Source organism: Lactuca sativa, chromosome 5 (assembly GCF_002870075.4).
Source record: "Lactuca sativa cultivar Salinas chromosome 5, Lsat_Salinas_v11, whole genome shotgun sequence".
NCBI classification, from domain to species: Eukaryota; Viridiplantae; Streptophyta; class Magnoliopsida; order Asterales; family Asteraceae; genus Lactuca; species Lactuca sativa.
The window spans coordinates 203,844,977-203,865,117 of NC_056627.2; the positions used below are offsets into that span (position 1 = coordinate 203,844,977).

General features: G+C 38.9%; 1 protein-coding gene across 1 annotated transcript; it reads right to left on the reverse strand.

Moving 5' to 3' along the window:
* Positions 1 to 17,695: 17,695 nt before the first annotated feature.
* LOC111885055 (beta-amyrin 28-monooxygenase) lies at positions 17,696 to 19,852 on the reverse strand. Its single transcript, XM_023881348.3, has 3 exons — positions 18,861 to 19,852; positions 18,262 to 18,449; positions 17,696 to 18,181 (listed from the first exon to the last, which is right to left on the reverse strand). Exons 1-3 carry the CDS (start codon positions 19,780 to 19,782, stop codon positions 17,882 to 17,884), a joined length of 1,410 nt encoding a protein of 469 aa, XP_023737116.1. The 5' UTR covers positions 19,783 to 19,852; the 3' UTR covers positions 17,696 to 17,881.
* Positions 19,853 to 20,141: the final 289 nt, after the last annotated feature.

Genomic DNA, 20,141 nt, shown 5'->3' on the forward strand with positions numbered 1-20,141 from the left:
ATTGAGGCTGCGGCTGCTGCAGCTACTGCTGCCGTTGCGGCTGCCAGGCCTCATGGAGGTGAGTCGTTGTTGTTTCGGGAGTTCCGCAACACGAAGCCACCAGAGTTCGATGGGATGAAGGATCCGATTGCTGCGATGAGATGGATTTCTGATATCGAGGGATGTTTCTACACATGTTCTTGTCCAGAGAATTTGAGGGTACGGTTCGCACTGAACCAGCTTCGCTTGGGAGCGAAGGATTGGTGGAAGTTCGTGACAACGAGCTTCACTCTTGTGGAGATTTCTGAGGCGACCTGGGAGAGGTTCACCACCATGTTCAGAGACAAGTACGTTCCCCCTGTGGAGAGGGAGCGGTTGGCTTAGGAGTTCTTGACCCTCAAGCAGGGTACTGATTCGGTTACTGTGATTACCAGGAAGTTTCATGAGAGGGCGATGTTCTGCCCTGAGCAGGTGTCTACCGAGCAGGCACGCATGAGCCGATATTTGAGCATTTTGAGGAGGGATATTCGGGAGTTCGTATCGAACTCGACTTACCAGACATTTGTTGAGCTTTAGGAAAATGCCTGAAAGAGGGAGATTGAGTTGGAGACTCAGGTCTAGGAGGAGGCCGAGTCTCAGGGGATGGACAGGCGGCTGGCACAGTCTCAGATGGTAGCGAAGTGGGCAAAGCCCGCCGATTCGAGATCTAGAGGCCAGAAGGGCCGCACTTGCGGAAAGTGCGGCAAGGGACACGATAGGGTTTGTCGATTTGGTGCTTGCCACAAATGTGGCAAGGAGGGGAATATAGCCAAGGATTTCTCCAAGGAATTCATGGTTTTCTTTCATTGTAACCAGATGGGCCATCGGAAGGCCGAGTGTCCGCAGCTGCGAGGGACAGCACAGGGAACATAGCAGGGATCTGCCCCTGCCGCCGTGCGCGCTACTGAGGTTCGGCCAGTGAAGGTCGAGGCACCGAAGGTTCGCGGGAGATCCTTCCAGTTAACAGCAGAGGAGGTCCGTGCAACGCCCGATGTCGTGGATGGTATGTATTCTTTAATTTATTTATGTTGAGATTGAGGTGTTGTGCTTATATTATGATATGCGTAGGTTCTTTTTCTTGTGAATTTTGTACCTGCTTTGGTGTTATTTGACTCGGGTACGAGTCGGTCATTTGTTTCCTTGGCATTTAGTCAGCACATTAGTATCCGGCGAGAGGCGTTGAGTCGACCTATGCGAGTTTCTATAGCTAACGAGTGAGCGGTGTATGCTACAGATGTGATTCGAGGATGTATACTTGAGATCTTCGGTGTGGAGTTCCCGATAGATCTCGTCCCGATTGCGATGGGGGACGTATGTGTCATAGTGGGCATGGATTGGTTGAGCCGATTTGGAGCTGTTATAGACTGACGCAGTTGGTGACGATATGAGACCATAGTGGGGGATTACTTATGGTGTACGGAGAGGGTACCCAATGCGGGTCGGCATTTTGTTCGGTTGCCAGAGCGAGACAGAGTTTGCAGCAGGGCTGCAGTGGGTTTGTAGCCTACATGATGGACACACAAGTGGCCGCTGGGAGGCCAAGTTCGATTGATGAGGTCCCGATAGTGTGCGAGTTCCCGAATGTTTTTCTCGAGGAACTGCCGCGTGTGCCTCCCAAGAGGCAAGTAGAGTTCCGTATCGATGTGGTTCTGGGGGCAGCACCTATCGCCAAGGCGCCTTACCGCCTTGTGCCGCCAGAGATGCAGGAGTTATCCTTGCAGCTTCAGGAGATGCTGGGGAAAGGGTTTATTAGACCGAGTAGCCGGATGTGCATTGATTACCGGGAGTTGAACAAGTTGACGGTCAAGAACCGTTATCCGTTACCGAGGACCGATGATCTATTCGATCAGTTGTAAGGGGCGTCTTGGTTCTCCAAGATAGACTTGAGGTCAGGATATCATCAGATGAGGGTACGAGATGGAGATATCCAGAAGATGGCGTTCAGAACTCGTTATGGGCACTACAAGTTCGTGGTGATGCCTTTTGGGCTCACCAATGCACCGGCAATGTTCATGGATCTCATGAACAGGGTGTGCAGGCCGATGCTGGATCGGTCAGTGATCGTGTTCATTGATGAAATTTTGGTGTACTCGAGATCTAGAGAGCAGCACGAGGAGCATCTGAGAAAGATTCTTGGGGTATTGAGATCGGAGAGGCTTTTCGCCAAATTCACCAAGTGTGAGTTTTGGCTACGAGAGGTCCAGTTCTTGGGACACCTCGTTAACCAGGATGAGATATTGGTCGACCCGGCCAAGATTGAGGAGGTTATTGGAGATTTATCAGGGATTTCTCCAAGATCGTCGTGCCTCTCACCAGGTTGACCCGGAAGGGTGTTGTTTTTTCATGGGGTCCGGAGCAGCATACCTCGTTTGAGACACTTCACCAGAGATTGTGACGCATCGATATCGGGGTTGGGTGTAGTACTTATGCAGAGGGGGCATGTGATAGCGTAGGCATCGAGACAGCTGAAGCCTCATGAGACGAGGTATCCCACCCATGATTTGGAGTTGGGGGCAGTGGTGTTCGCCCTCAAGATCTGGCGTCCCTATTTGTATGGGGTTCGATGTACCATCTACACGGACCACAAGAGTTGAAGTATTTAGACCAGCCCAATCTGAATATGTGCCAGAGGAGATGGCTGGATGTGGTAAAGGATTACGATTGTGAGATCTTGTACCACCCGGACAAGGCTAATGTCGTAGCTGATGCCCTAAGCTGTAGGGCGGAGAGCGCCCCGATTCGGGATATTTGTATGTGGTTTGACAGTGATGACTCCGGTGTTGGACACCATTCGGGAGGCCCAGGCAGAGGCCGTGAGACCAGAGAACCATAAGAGGGAGCGGGTGATTGGGTAGGTGCCAGAGTTCATTACTGATAGTCACGGGTCGATGACCCTTCAGGGTCGGATTTGGGTGTCGTATGCAGGCAGAACGCACACCACCTTGATGGAGGAGGCGCATAAATCGAGATTTTCGATCCATCCCGGGGCCACTAAGGTGTATTTGGATTTGAAGAAGAATTATTGGTGGCCATGTATGAAGAGGGATGTAGCATGGTTTGTTGAGAGGTGCTTAACCTGTCGCAGGGTTAAGGCTGAGCACCAGTGACCGCATGGCATGTTGCAGCGACTTGAGGTTCCCCAATGGAAGTAGGAACAGATTTCTATGGATTTCATCACCAAGTTGCCGAGGACCGCGAGGGGTGTCGACGTAATTTGGGTGATCGTCGACCGGCTGACGAAGAACGCTCACTTTCTTGCTATCAGTGAGATCTCTTCTGTTGAGAGGCTGGCAAAGTTGTATGTGAGGGAGGTGGTATCGCGACATGGTGTGCCGATCTCAATTGTGTCAGACCGAGATGTGCATTTCACTTCCAGGTTTTGGAAGAAGTTCCATTAGGAGTTGGGTACTAGGTTGTATTTCAGTACCGCTTACCACCCACAGACAGACGGATAGAGTGAGCGGACGATTCAGATGCTCAAAGACATGCTTTGGGCATGTGTGTTGGACTTCAGAGGGAGTTGGGACACATATCTGCCATTGGTTGAGTTTTCTTATAACAACATCCACCATTCGAGCATTGGTATGCCTCCCTTTGAGTTGTTGTATGGGAGGAGGTGTCGGACTCCCATCTGTTGGGGAGAGGTAGGGCAGCATTGAGATAGTGCTTCAGACAACATAGCAGATATAGCAGGTCAGGCAGAGGTTGTTGACAACTGAGAGTCGCCAGAAAAGTTACGCGGACAGACGACGATCCGAGCTCGAGTTTCAAGTCGGGGATTTTGTACTCCTAAAAGTGTCTCCATGGAAAGGAGTGATTTGATTCAGGAAGAGGGGCAAGCTGGGGCCCGGTATATTGGGTTGTTTAGGGTGATCGCGAGGATGGGCAGAGTAGCATATCGTTTGGAGCTACCTGCGGAGTTGGTCCAGATTCATGATACCTTCCACGTGTCTCAATTGAGGAAGTGTATAGCTGACGAGTCGGCAGTGGTACCGTTGGAGGATATCCAGGTGGACACGAGTCTGAATTATGTCGAGAGGCCAATCGCAATCTTGGATCGGAAGATCAAGGTTCTGAGGAGCAAGGAGGTGCCCCTGGTTCAGGTTCAGTGGCATCATCGGAGAGGGTCCGAGCTGACTTGGGAGTCGGATTCGGAGATATGGGAGCTGCATCCGGAGTTGTTTTCGACATGAGACTTCGAGGGCGAAGTCTGGTTCTAGTGGGGGAGAATTGTAACATCCCGAAATTCAGGTAAAGCTATTTAACCCTTCTTCTTTTTCCAAGTTGTCAGTTAAGTCCCTTTAGAAAAAGAGTTAGGCTTGTGAGTACGCTGGGCGTACAGAGGAGTACGCTGTGCGTACTCGCGCGCTTAATTTGGACGTGGATTCGATTGGGTACGTTGGGCGTACCCAAGGTTACGCTGGACGTACCTAGGGTTACGCTAGGCATAGCGAGCCCAGGTGCAAACCTTAAATTGGGGCTTGAGCACTATAAAAGGAATGTTATGACCTTGACCTTAGCCTCCATTCCAGAGAGTGAAACCCTAAAAGAGAGTCCTCCTTTGTTTCTAGCTAGTGTGTTGGTGTTCTAAGCTTCTAAATGTCATTTCAAGGTGGTGGAGAAGAAGAAGAGATCATTTTAGAGGCTAGAAATTCGTGGGAAAGAGTAGATCCGAGCTTTTCAGAGGTTGGAGCTTCTTCCTAAGGTAAAAAGCTCAAAACTTGAATTGTCTTTTGTGTTGTGTGCTTCTTGGACCAATTTATAGGGTTTTTAGTCCCAAGATGGAGACTTTATGAGAAAATGGTCTTCATTGGCCTAAATCTGTCATATTTCAGGACTATACGAGTTGTATGTTCATAAAAATGTAATCTTGGACGTAAATATTAAGCCATGCACGAGATCTAGACCCTTGGAGGAAAAAGGAAAGGTGTAGGGACCTTTACAACCATGCCAAGGCTTAAAGGTTGCGACTTTATGGGATAAGAGACTTAAGGAGAGCCAGATCTGGAAGTTGAAGGAGTGTCTTAACCGTTTAAGGCCAAAATCCATGGAATGGCTGAAACTGAGACTTACGCTGGGCGTAACTCTCAGTACGCGCAGCGTAAGGGGTTGAGACACCGATTGTGGTTCGCCGGCGTATGCCCCGCATACAGAGAAGGTACGCGCCGTGTACTGCCTCCTGTTGACTTTCGTTGACTTTTAGGGTTTTGGTCAACCTTTGGACTTTTGGGTTAGAGGAGGGTAAAATGGTCTTTTACCCTTCTGTGGAAATCATAGAGTGGATTTAATCTAGCCTTTGAGAGCCAAGAGTATTGTTATGTGTTTAAGTGGGGACTAGACCAGTGCGTTCGAGTGCAAGATTATCCAAGATACCGAGGTGAGTCTTCTCACTATACTGTACCTGGAAGGGTACCTATGTGTGACCGAAAGGTCTTGTATACTTTGAGATGTATGTACTATATGTTGTTATGTGATATGTATCTGTTATGTATGTTATGTATGATAAGGACCGGAAGGTCATGAGGTTACGGACCGGAAGGTCTACCGGGATTTGGGACGGAAGTCCCCCGAGACACTTGGATCGGAAGATCCTACATAGTTATAGCATGGAAAGGCGTATGTGTTGTATGTGGTATTTTGGGGAACTCACTAAGCATTTATGCTTACAATGTTGTCTTATGTGTTTCAAGTACCAATGAGGATCCCTCTTCCGAGCATTTTCCTGAAGCTTAGCAAATGTTCGGTACATCGAGTTTGCCACGAACTCCCGAATGTCTCTCCTCAGTATGCTCAAATATCGACCCATGCGTGCCTTTTCGGTAAACACATGCTCAATAAGGAAAAATGAGAAATAGGAAGGTGTTAATGCTATGTGGTGGATCAACTGAAAAACCGTCACTTTGGTGTCTGACCAAACAAACGAAAAGATGAGTGTTTGGAAAAACAATTACATTTGGTGAAAACTTTAAAATAACTTGAAGAATGACCTACCTAACTGACATGTTAGCATGATTTTTATTAACAAACATACAAATAATAGTAATTATATATTAAAACACCATGCAATGTAGAAAATCTCTTAGCTGGAAAATTATGCTTGATAATGGCTAGAAAAGACCAAAATTGTAAAAGAAATAAATGTCTGGGTAGTTTGTAAAAAAAGGACTATATTAATAACTTGGATGATCTATGAATAACAAAGAAGAATGCAGGGACTATTTTTGTAATTTGAATTCAATTTCAATGAGGCGCAAGTTATGAAAGAGAGCAAATGCTGATTATTTATTATTAGTTTTAAAAAGTGGCATACAGAAAGAACCGAACCTCAGCACCTACCTACGATCTTTACCAGAACGCTAACCAACTGATCTAGCGAAATTATATTCAATTGTTTAACACAACACATATATATTAAGTATAAAACATAATTATTTTTGGGGCCCCAAACCATAACGAGGCCCGGGGCGTCGCCCACCTTGCCCACCCGGGCCGGCCCTGCTTATAGGATCTAAACCAAAATATATCTAAAATTATCACTCTCTTTGACCATCAACCAAGAAATCCATTCTTACGAGCCTTGGAAAAACTGACCATGAAACCTACTGGTTTTTTTGGTAATCCTCACACACATGGAGAAGCCAGGATGGATGAGGTGGCAATTTTAATAGGGTTTCAGGCAATTGATTCCTCTGCTCAAGCCTTCGTTTTATAGGAGCATGAAATCGTATGGATATTATTATTTTAATGCCTCTAAGGGTTTAATTCAAACAATTTTAAAATAATCCTTTGACATTATCCATTTATTTATCCCACTTAATTAATTTTTAATTATTAATTAACACTTTATATATATATATATATATATATATATATATATATATATATATATATATATATATAATATTAAGTCTCTTAATTTCAAATTATTTCTGAACATTTTAATAAATAATATATTAAATCCTCTCTATTTATTAATTCTTTCTTTACATCTTGGGTCAAGTGTGTAACCATACAAAACCTATGTAATTAAATGTGGCATTAATATGTTGTGTAGTAGGCATATATCCAATAAACTCTCACTAGTACACGTTATTTTTATAGTCGAAGTCAAAATATTACATATGTTATGTTTTTTTTATTATTACTAAGATATTCAGAATCCTTGGTTTCGATTTAGCCTAGGTAAGTGATCAAACACAGGGACGGAACACGTACGTTACAACTCCGGGACCGAACGAAAAGTTCAAAAAAACCTAAAGAAACGATCCATTATTTTTTGGATCAGTTCTCAATAGCACAAACACTGTATTTAAGAGTATTTCCAACAAAAATTATGGTTTTCTATAATCTTAACAAAACTTGATGTTTTATTAAACCCTTAATAAGCATATTGTTTTTTTTATGTTAAACTACTATATAACAAAACTAATTACAGTTAACGTTAAACAATATAAAACAAAATTTTAACAAATAGACATTTCAAATAATAATTATGTTTTTCTTATTCAAATAATTTTGTTTTATTGTTTTGTTGGCAAATGTTTGGGATACCGAAACTGAAGACTTATTTTAGATGATTGAGTTATTGAGTAGTAAATTAGATATTTACATTATTATTTGTTTTTTTAAGGAATTAATTAGTTTCCTTGATGAAGTCTTGTTGTTTCAATTTGTTCAGGGATTAGATAGAGTATTATACCGGTACTAAGAAGACAAAAAAAAAAAAAACAGAGGGGTCATGGGCCCTCCTGGCCCCTATTGAGTTTCGCCCTTGATCAAACATCCTTTTTTTTTGGATATTAGTATGAAAATGACATTTGGATTTCGTCTATCTCTTACGTTTAGTATTATATTTCTCCATATAGACTCGTGGTCACCCAGAAGACATATTATTTGATTGACTATCAATCCAATGTGAGTGTAGCTACAGATACAATATCAGCATCAAATCATTAATGGGCCCGAGGATATCACTTCTACCAATGGTCAGAAGGAAGAAATAAACTTCAACTACACAGACACTTACCCCTCATCTATGTCAAAACTGAGCGTACTTTGTGTGGCTGCTAGTTATGGACAATGTTAGAAGATGTCAAGGCATAACAAACTAAGCTCAAGTCATATGTATCTCAGTTTCTAAACATAATATATTATCGTATTAAAATTACTTGAGACTATTTTCCATGAAGTAATACTTTAAATGCGGGTCACTCCAATATTTAATCACTATCAACCACATGTGGATGTTAGTCACACCTTTAGGTTATATCCTTCATTATCATTAATCTACTAACAATAATATTTTTATTAATTAATTACGTCCTTCCTTAAAGTATGATCGACTATAAAAATTCCAAATTAATATTCAAGGAAGTGTAATACATTCAAATTTGAACATAGAAATGATTAATAAGAATAATATCTTACTAACATATATTATGATCTCAACTTAATAATCATTGCTGTCACACCCCAAAACTAGAACGGTAGAAACGTTCCGGGGTAGAGGACGTCATGACAGTATCACAACACAACATAATAGTAAACAAGCAAACAACATCATCCATTGCATTAATAATATAGTTTAATACAAGTGTGTTCTCTATAGTTATATGACAACAAAAATGTAAATCAAAATATAAGATGAGTCTTGAATGCGCTCCATCTTCTCAAAAGCTGACATCGGTACCTGTCTACTGATGACCTGAGAATACAAGTTATTTTGAAAGAGTTTATCAGCTTTAAAGCTGGTGAGTTCATAAGTATTTTAGTATCATTGTTTGCATCAAAATGTTTGTAACAGTGTTTAAAGTACGAGTTTGTAAACGTTTGTAGTAAAAGTATGTGAATGCTTGTAAATGTTTGTAACTACTAGAAAATCCTATATTTTCTACTAAAAGTAGCCTTCTACCAAGGCACGACTGTTTTGTATGTTCGTTTCTTATAAAAGTGTATAATTTTCCCAAGTGTAACCATCATTATCAAAATATAGTTTATACATTATTGTTTATGTGAAATGATCACAAAGTGAATGCAAATTGGAAATTAATATAGTACTGTAGTGTTGTATTATAGTAACTACTGCTGTACTAACTACCTTAAACCGGATTTATATCAAGGTATTATGTGATTAATTGTACCATACTATCGACTATGAACACGACGATGTAAGATGTCGGAAGTAATGACATTTGGCACCCGTAGACCTGCAGGTCCCACTGTAGCTAGCAACAAGTGTAGGATAGTCAATCCAGTATAGATCTATACACAAACTCACACTCTCCCTCTAGGAGCTTCTGGCTACAAATCGGGCCATGGCAGTGAAGACATGCCCCGAAACAGTGGTTCACATTTATGTTATCATGTACTTGTATATGTAATGTATGTACTAGTGTAGTGAATGTATTGTTTCTCATCATAGTATAGCTGTATAGTTTCTCATAATAGTATCATTGTATAGTTTCTCATAATAACATCATTGTATAGTTTCTCATAATAGTATCATTGTATAGTTTCTCATAATAGTAAGTATTGACTCATGAATGAACTGACTCTTTGTATGCTTCTTTGAACTAGAAGTAATGAGTATATAACCCTAAACTATACATATTATAGTTTACTAGTAGAATCGTTTGTATGACTGAATGTATTGAACTGAGATAAAAGTCTTTATATCTATACATATATACATAATATATAAATAAGGATCCAACGACACTCAGAAAAACAACACGGTACTCTAAGTCCACAACCAAACAAGGAACATGAAATAAAGTGTGTTGGCAGTCCTAAGTCCTTCAATCGTTACTTATATAACTATATATCTAATAGACATGGTTTTAACAATATATAAGTTTGAAAGCTGAAATAGAAAAGGTTTGATACATAAAAGTGAGTTTAGTAAAGAGTTTAACATGTAAAAGAGTTTGATAAGCAGTTTGAAGTCATTTTTTTGGTAACACAGTTTAAAAGTATAGTAAATCCATATGTTTGATAGTTATTAATCACATGTGATTGATATAATAACTATGACATTCAACTTGTATTCCCCCCATAAAAGCATTTAAAACCATTTAAAAGGTTGATTAAGGGGTATGAACTCACCTGTAGTGAGTGGTTTGGATGAAAGTGCTGGATAAGGTGCTAGGTGTCAAGTGAAGACTTGGACACAAGCACTGATCCTATTTAACATATAAATACACATATATGTATCTAATTTGTGATTATAACACTAATTAAGCAAGTAAAGACACCCTAGAACATGGGAAACACTTTGATTCAAGTGTTATAAGATCATAGGGTTGCATATAAGGGTTGTATGGCTTTGCTATTGAGTTCACGACCCAAGGACCAACTCTCCATGAGTTTACGGCCAAGGGTTTGTGTCCCTTATGGATTTACAGCCGTAAACCCATGGTGTCTTGTACCAAATATATGTTTAAGGTCCTTAGCTTAAAGGGAAGGTGTTCTAGGCCAAGTTCCAAGCATTAGGAAGGAATGTAGGGCAACTATGCACCCTTTAATAGAGTTTACGGCCAATGGAGATTGCCTTGGCCGTAAACTCCCTTGGTTGGTCGATTTTTGATGTTTTCAAGTCCCTAATTCATAATACTAACATATAAACATGAAAGGGAGGTAAGGACTTACAGTTTGAAGGCTAAGAAAGGGAGTTTTCGGCCCAAAACACACAAGTGTTCTTGGTATTCTTGAGGATCTTGAAGATCTAAGCATAAAAGATGGGATTGTAGGTGGATTCAAAGGTGAATCAAGAAGAAGTGATGTAATCAACATAAAGATGGAAGAGTTTGCTTACATTAGTGAAGATTGGAAGAAAAGTTGAAGATCCTTGGGAGGGAATCTCGAGTTCTCTAGCTTAGAAGTGAAGAATGAAAGGAAAAATGGATAAGTGTCAACTTTATACAAGGGGTTCACGGCCACTTGGAGTTTATGGCCGTAAACCGAAGTGTTTGGTAGTGAACTCCTCTTTTGATGGGCAATGTTTGTTTGAAAGGTTACAAGTTCAACTGACACATTCCTTCACTTAATTCTTTGATGTATTAAATGCTCAAACGGACACCAAAAGTGCTAAAAGTTAGCAGAAGTAAGTTTGACTAGATTAAAATGTAAGGTTTGTATAAGATAGAAATTTCGGGTTGTCATAATTGCTTTATTTAAATTTAATATTGTATCAGTTCACAATATCAAATCAGTGAATTAATTATGCTAAGTCAATTATACATTAAATGCTAGTATACACAATGGCATAATCGTGCTTTGTCTAACTTAGAGTTATCCAAGTTTCCTTATAAAACCTCTGTAACAATATCTAACAACTCTGAGTATTTCTAGTGTGCAACCATACCATGATCTTTGAAGAAATCTTCATCCATGTAGTATCCCTTCTAACTCCATTTTCTTTAACATGCTCATATTCACTTTCCAAATTAGCTTTAGTCTCTTCCTTATTACTTTTCCAAGTTATCACTCCGCCGTTTTATAAGAACATGAATCCTAACCATGAACATAAATCGTTTCTACTTGTTTAGAAGTTTACATCATATAAATCGTTATATTAATTCATAATTTTCAAAGGAACAAGGGTATCACAAACACTTGAGATTGCCACTTTACTGACTTCCTTTTGTCATTTACAGAATGATCCTGATATCAAATTGCCATGCCGAAAGCGCACAACACATTAGGATTCATACATAATACATACGGTTATCTCATAGATACAAGTCTTTAGTCGACCAATATATTGATGAAATTGGGGCATTAAGGTCAACTCGGTCCTTAAGTATTATCTATGTAGATTTCAGCTTAACCAGTTTTGCCTACCAGACCTATCATTATAGATACTTATAAAACAACTCACTCAGGAGGTTGGGATACAATTGCTTCACATGTTGATGTGTGGAGGCAGTGCAAGACAACACAAATTACCTACCTTAAACGAATAAAAATAAGACATCCATGCTTTAATGAATTTAATTGGCTGAAATTTGTTCTCATTTGAACACACACACACACACAAACACACACACACACACACACACACATATATATATATATATATATATATATATATATATATATATATATATATATATGTCGTCCCTACAGCTTTTCGGATACCCGCGAAATCTTTTTTTGTTCTCACTCAACCTACAAAAACGATTTGTTGTCGCTTTAGAGTCAGTAGTCAAACTAAATTTGTCAACTCTATAGTGACGAATTATCGCCCCTATAGGATCCTCTATGGCGATTTGTCGTCCATATAGGTTTTTTTCTATAGAGTCATATTCTTGTATTATTATGTTTTGTTTAAAATTTATTTTTCTTATTCAACAACGCTAGAGAGTAAGCGAGTCTTTCATCACCGCCGCCGCCGACGAAAATCATCGCCTAGCCGGAGACATACAGTTGGCGAATGTGGGAGATAACATAAATATAAAAAAATGAGATTGGAAGAGAGAAGATCGAGATATAAAGATAAAGGCAAAGAGCAAAACGTTGACGACCTACCTTCGGCCACCGTCATAAGAGACAACAGAAAGACAAATCAAGAGATCGAAAGAGATCCGATGAGTAGCTTGGTGTCCCTGGTTTCGAGGGAGAGAGATAGGAAGAGTGGTTGAAACTAGAAGTAGTGGACCGGTTGGGGTGTTTGTACAGCGGCGATGGTGCTTTGATCGTGTCGGTGGCACCGGTGGTCTTTGTCGGCGGTTGTAGTACTCTCTACAGATTTAGAATTGAACAAAAATTTTAGGTTTTGAATCTACTCGTAAAAATGGATAACAGACAGGACTTTTTATGATAGGTTAGCTATTCTAATTATTTTATATTAATTTATTATATAACATAGTAAAAGCTTTTTAACAAACGTTTTTAGGACAATAACTGGTTATTTTACTATATATATATATATATATATATATATATATATATATATATATATATATATATATATATATATATATTGTTTCTCGAAGATTATTTTTTTGACATATGTTTATATTTATTCTTTTATTAAAAAGTAAAAATATAATCATTGTTCTATAATCAAAATGAGTTTTTTTAACGGTTGAATAAATATAAATATTAGAAAAGAACCAACTAGGAGCTGAGACAATTACAAAAATAAAATACAGATACATAAGAACAAAGAGAAAATATATAGGAATTTAAAAGCAACACCAAAACACCCGATGAGCAATATTAAATGACTGAAAGAGGTAACTAGTGCTCAATGAAGAGGATATTCAGGAGATCAACAACAGCAACAACCAACTTTGAATAACAACCTTTATTTTAAGGCCTTGAATTGATACTATTTGATGACGGATATGAAATGATAACGGATGTATTCCTGGAGCTCACCAAAAGACAACATTTAAACAAGAACTAGTTTCCAACATCTACATATCCATGATCATAGGTCACAATTTATCACTATCTCTTTATGGATCAAGCCTGGTAGACAACTTCAATAATTCTATCACCTCATTGATAGGGGAAATTTGGTCAAAGCTTCCACCAACAACACCTCCAATCTTCTGATTAAAATGAGTTTATCTAAAATGTGGTTACCTGCACTTGGGAGAATATTCCAATAGAAGAACAGAAAATATAATCAAAGAGAACACTCACACACCAAAACATATCCTCTAGACCCAATTCACACAAGACAAAATTAATTAAAACACAGAAAAGAATATCTGGTGCAACGTATATCCTATTTGATGTCTACCCAATGAATTAAAAACACACGCTGAACACACACTAGTTGCACCAAGATATGCCACCAAGTGACCCCAAATTATATCCCTTATCCCCCTCCCCCCAGACAATGCGACACCAACATCAAACGTACAACCGATGAAAGTTGAGAAAAAAATAAACACACCGACTAGCACACCACAGCCACATCAAAAGACAACAATATATTATTATTATTATTATTATTATTATTATTATTATTATTATTATTATTATTATATGTTTTCCACGCCATCCCCTCCAACCTAAGGCCATATCCCAAAATTATATCACTTACAGTCGACAAATTGTATTGACTGGATCAAAACACCAGGCCTTCTATCCAATTGACTTCTTTTTTAACCTTGCATTTATCCATAAGTGGGATATCGTTTGGATATCATTCGCCAGATCATTATGAGATTTTATTATTTTAGTGGGACTTCGAATCCCTGTAATTCCACAGATGACCCATATGTAAACTAGCATTATAGCTGACTGGAGTTGGAGTGTGGTATTTGATGTCCTATTTTTCCAAAGCATCAAATCTGTCACCGATGTCAGGGAGTCTGGGAGTGTGCGCCACCAGGAGTTGAGGTTATTCCAGACATCCCAAGAGATTCTGCAATTGAGAAAAAGATGTTCTTCAGTTTTTGTTTCTTGTCCGCATAATATGCACATGGGATTAGTTCCAATTCCTCTCTTTAAGAGGTTCACCCTTGTTGGGATCCGACTGTGGTCCACTCTCAAATCCAGTATATTGACCTTCTTAAGGACTAGATTGTGCCAATCCCATACTATTGACGATTTAGGTAGTGAAAATTCGTCAATCAAAGTCCGTATGGAAGAGACTGAGTATATTCTTGATGTTTCCAACTTCCAGTTCCAATTCGATCGCTAATGAGAATGTGATTCTGTGAAGAGTTCTTTGAGGCCACTATTTTTTTGGCTAGAGTTGTTGGCAGGTTTGCAATATTACCCCAATAACAACTTTTTTTCTTTTATATGGAGGGTGCGTTAAAACCCCCATCTTGTCCATAGATTGCAATGATGACTCTCTTCCATAGTTCCTGTTTGTGTTCTTTGAAATGCCACCACTACTTCACTAATAGTGCGAGGTTATAGGCTTTGAGACTACAAATACTTAATCCTCCATTCTCTTGTTTCAAGAGAACTTTTTCCCAACCAATCCATGCTAATTTTGATTTTTCTGATGAGCCACCCCAGAAGAAGCATCTTCTTATTTTTTCAAGATTATTAAGAACTTTAATTGGCGCATTATCTAGTGAAAAGAGGAATGTACCAAGGCTACCCAACACCGCTTTGCATAAAGTTAATCTACTGACAAACAAGAGCATAGAGGGTTTCCACTTTGATAACTTAGCTTGGAATTTGGCAATCAGCCCAATCCATTGGGATATTCTTGAGATTGTAGCACCCACATGCATACCCAAGTAGACAAATGGTAAGTTACCAATGAAGCATTGGATGCTTCTGGACAACAGTTCAATTTCAAGATTATTGATGCCTAAACCGAAGAGCTTTCTTTTTGTTATACTTACCTTTAGAATCGAGGCAAGCTCATAGCAACAAAGTATTCTAATTAAGTTCTTGACATTTTGTATTGGCCACTCTCCTAGGAATATTGCATCGTCCGCATATTGAAGATGAGACACGGTTGGGCCGTTATTTGGAAGGGAAATGCTTTTGAAGATGCAATGATTTGTAGCTTCTTCCAGTGCGATATTGAGTCCCTCAGCAGGCAATATAAATAAGAAAAGAGAGAAAGGGTCTCCTTGTTGAATTCCCTTCTCTAGAGATAATTCTTTGGTTGTCGATCCGTTAACTATTATTGAGGCCCTGACGGAGGTAAAATAACTTCAAATCCAACTGCGCCATTTTAATCCAAAGTGCATCTGTGCCATTATAGAATCCAGGTACTTCCTATTTACACAATCAAAAGCCTTTTCAAAATCTACTTTAAAGAGGAAATCCTTGGTTTTGGATTTCTTAACCCATGAGATAATTTCATTTATGATCAACGGGCCGTCAAGTATGTTCTTTATGAAAGATGTTTGGGTTGGGCTAATGACTTTATCTATCATAGCTTTTAACCTTTTGGCTAGCACCTTCGAGATGATCTTATAAAGGCAACCGGTTAAACTGACTGGTCTAAAGTCATCCAAAGTGTTTGGGTCTGTAATCTTTGGCACTAGAATGATAAACGAGGAGTTGCTTCCTCGGTCTATCTTTCCGGTTTTCTCGAATTCTTTGATAGCTAAAAAGATGTCACCTCCAATTGTATCCCATTGTTTCTTAATAAATGAAAATGTAAATCCATCGGGGACTCTTGTCGGCCTCGCATTTCCACACCGCTGTTTTTCCTTCTTCGAGGGAAATAGTTGCTTCAAGAATGGAGTAGTCATTGAACGATAATTTTTTGAACCTGGAACAAAAGAAGGGAGGCATGTTTTGGTTAGTTTCCTTGAACTTGTTGTAAAAGTGGTTATAAATCTTTGATTTGACTTTTTCTAGGTCCGAAGTCCAAATACCATTAACGTTTATGCCAGTTAGTTGCTATGAACGTATATTCTTGTTAGTTAGAGCATGAAAGAATTTGGAGTTTTTGTCGCCTTCTAAAGCCCATTTACATCTTGACTTTTGTTTCATGTCCAACAAACGTTTGGATTCGAACTCTCTTAGCTCTTTTAGTAACTCTTTTCTAATGTCCATGTTCGATTCAGATGGTTGTGTTTTCTCTGCCTTTAGATTGATCTCATTCACTTTGTTGGAGATTTCCTCAATCTTTTACCTGTTTTCTTCAATTTTCAGTTTCCTCCATTGCTTTATTTTTTATTTCGTGTTTTTTAATTTCCCAACAACCACAGAGAATGGAGAAAGTGAAGAGAAGAAACCGCTACACTAGTCTGTCGTCCACCCCGCTCTCACGATATCCTCTAATGAATCATCTAGCAACCACGAGTTGAAGAAACGGAATGGAGATGAGCCAAAGTCGGAAACACCGGAAGTTAAAAGAATAGGGCAGTGGTCAGAGTGGAGGCGTGGTAATGCCACCGCTTTAAGTTGGGACCAATCATTGATGGTGGTTAAATTTACCGTGAAGCAATCTAACTTACTATGTTTAGATCCATCCATGCTCATGTATGTGAATCTTCTACTGCCCAATTGAATATCGATTAGTCCTGATTTTGATATGAAATTGTTAAAATGGTCTGCAGTTGATTGACAAAATCGGGATCCTAATCTCTCAAATGGAGACCTGACTGCGTTGGAGTCACCAAAAATGATCCATCGAGTGTCACAATCTGAGTTTATTTCTCTTTCTAGCTTTCACCAAAGTGCCCTCCTTCTATTTGGATCATTGGGTGCGTACACGTTGACAAAAGCATAATTTGCTTTGGACACCATCCAAATACCCTTTATTATTAAATACCCTTGGTCGCTTGAAGATTGTGTTAGAAATTTTTTTTCTCAGGATTCCATAAAGTTGCACTTCCCCCAAAAAGTCCTTGAAGATTACTGACTTCACATTGAAAAGGATTAGGCCCCCAAATAGCTTTATCGAGACTGCCTTTGACATCCATGGATTTAGTTTCCTGTAGGCCTACTAGAAAAGTATGGTTTTGAATCCTAATGTTTTTGATCCATTCTCTTTTCACTTCGCACCCAACACCTATGATATTTAGGGATAAGATATTCATTGATCGATGTGTTAATTCTCCTTTTCTTGATTACATTCCTTACTTGATCTTCGAAACCACTGAGGTGGAAGCCTATCTTTTAGTGTAGTAATAACATTTGACTTAAGGGTGTTTTTATAGTATAAGTTGTTTTTTTAGTATTAACGGTGTTTACTAAGATAATCCTAAAAAATACATTAAGGGGAGCAATCACATGAGAAGAGAAGTTTTCAATCATTACACAATCCTAGATTCAAAGAGAAAATATCAATCATTACACACTCCTAGATCCATCGACCTTGCTTTTGGATCCATAATTTGATAGGCCCTATTTTGTCTTATTATTGTTTATTTCACATATTATTTTTGGACTAGTTCCATTTTTAATAAATACTTCAACATTATGGTTTATGAGCATACAGGCGGATTGGAAGTCCCTTTTCAAGCTTAGGAACCGGACTGAAAATGATTTGCTCATTCGGAATTAGCTTTTCCAACTTAAATTTCGTCACAAGATGATGCATGAACACAAGTATTTCTACTCGGACAAAGTCCTTTCCTGGACACTGATGACCTCCTCCTCCAAATGGTACAAATGTATATGGTGTTGGTCTTTTATTATCAAATCTTGATGGGTTGAACATTTCAGGATCCGGGAAAAAATTAGGATTTTTATGAGTTGAATTTGTACTCCAATACAACTGCAATATTGAAAAACCATTAGCTAAAAAGTTAATACCAATGGTGTTCATGTTTACTAATTCATCTTTATATAGCATACCTTCCATCCCTTTGGAATTGAATATCCGTGGTATGTGAAATCGGTAATGGCTTCTCTAAAAGTTCCTTGGGTGGGTGGGACTAATCTAAGAACTTCACAAGCCACATTCCAAGAGTATCTCATCTTTGACAAATCCTCCCAGTTCAACAATTCTTTTGATGCTTTAGATTTTGTAATTTCTATTTGTTCTGTTACCACGCAAATGATATACAGTTAAAATTCCTTATCCCTATTATTTTAGTTGTAAAGGTCATTTTGAAATGTTTCCCTCCGTTTGGTTAACTCGACATTATTTTAATTTTCCCAAGGCATAAGATTTTTATTTTTATGAGATACTTCACAAATCTAACATCTAAATGTTTCTTTTATATATATTTCACGACAATTGATAACCAGACATGTGAAAGTTATCTTGTGTTCTTTTATAAATTTAAACTAGCAAAATCAACATTATATTAATTGTGTGAGACAACAACATTAAAATGTAAATGTATTTGTACTTTAACCTTATATATATGTATGTCTGTATTTTCTTTTGAGAAATTAAAAAACGTTTAATTAGCAGAATTTGACAAGAATATTCAGCTTAATATTAATACCTTTGTAGACACCCTCGTAAATCTCGGGCAACTCGGCGAGATATTTAACAATGACTGCACATGTTGAGCTTGTACTGTCTTGGCCGCCGATCAACAACCCAACAATAAGATCAGCGACTTCAATTTCCGCCATGTATTTGGCCTCATCGTCACAGAGAAACAACGATAAAATGTCTTGTGTAGGCGAAGCTTTCCCATCAGCCAAATCAATCTTTCTTCTCTTTACTATTGCAGTGAGTTCTTTTCTGATGAAGGTGGCTGCATTTATTGCTTTACGTAGCGGTGTTCCAGGGAGGTTTATGGGGATGGAGAAAATTCCAGGAGCCAGCTTTTCGAATGGACCAGATAGGGTTTTGGCCCATTCTGGATCATCAATACTGAAGAAAATTTTGCATGCAAGCAAAAAAGTGAAGTTTTTTATGAGTTTTTGGGTCATAATCTGGTCCTTACCTTCCCATTCGGTTTGAAAATGTTTCTGTGTCACCATGTCCATAACTGGGACATATTGTCGTAGAGCTTCAGGCTTGAAGTATTTTCGAACCATCTTTGCCTTCGTCCTGTTATGGTCAGAAAAAGGGAGGATCTTTCCGACCGAAGGTGGCAACCATTGCAGAAGAAGTTTGTTTTCATTTGTGAACAAGAACTTGTTACCCTCCTGCCCACAGAACACGACCACATCCTGTAGAATTAGAGAGGTCCTGAAAACATGATGCGAGAACTTAGTCATGCGATCCAAGATAAACTTTTCAGGGTGACCCTTCAAGCCGGTGGTGACAAATTCTATAGTTTCTCCGATCACAGGCCACCCTCTTCCGCCAGGTGGGAGGTTTGCATCTGCAGCTGGCCTAAAGAAAGCAAAACAAAGTGAGCATGAGATCACAATAACAAGGAGGGAGAGGAGGGAACCATAGAAGATATCCATTATCGAGCTTGATGATTTGAATTTAAGTCGATGAGTTAGATTTTAGTGTTTTGGATGGAGAACCAAATAAGTATATAAAGAAAGAAAGGCATAAAATGGTAGGTACATTTTGATGTCAAGAAATTAATATTAGATGGGTGCAAGATAATTAAAGTGGAAGGTGATGATTGGTCCATGTGGTGCCTTTATGGCATAGACTTTCCTAATTAAACCAACTCCATATTTGGGATGTTCGAGACAAAACCACTTGGTATATATATTAGGGGTGTTTGTCTTAGCTTTTTCTAGTACAAAAGTTATTTTTGGAAAAGTTACAAAAAATCAGGATTTTTTGATTTTTCCAAAAAGTTCATTTTCAT

What these genes read in the sequence shown, in the direction of transcription:
- LOC111885055 (XM_023881348.3), bottom strand. Translation starts at nt 19,782, where the DNA reads ATGGATATCTTCTATGGTTCCCTCCTCTCCCTCCTTGTTATTGTGATC. An exon ending in TTACGAGGGTGTCTACAAAG is followed by an intron (nt 18,450 to 18,860) that starts GTATTAATATTA and finishes GCGTGGTAACAG; the next exon opens with AACAAATAGAAATTACAAAA. An exon ending in CAATTCCAAAGGGATGGAAG is followed by an intron (nt 18,182 to 18,261) that starts GTATGCTATATA and finishes TCAATATTGCAG; the next exon opens with TTGTATTGGAGTACAAATTC.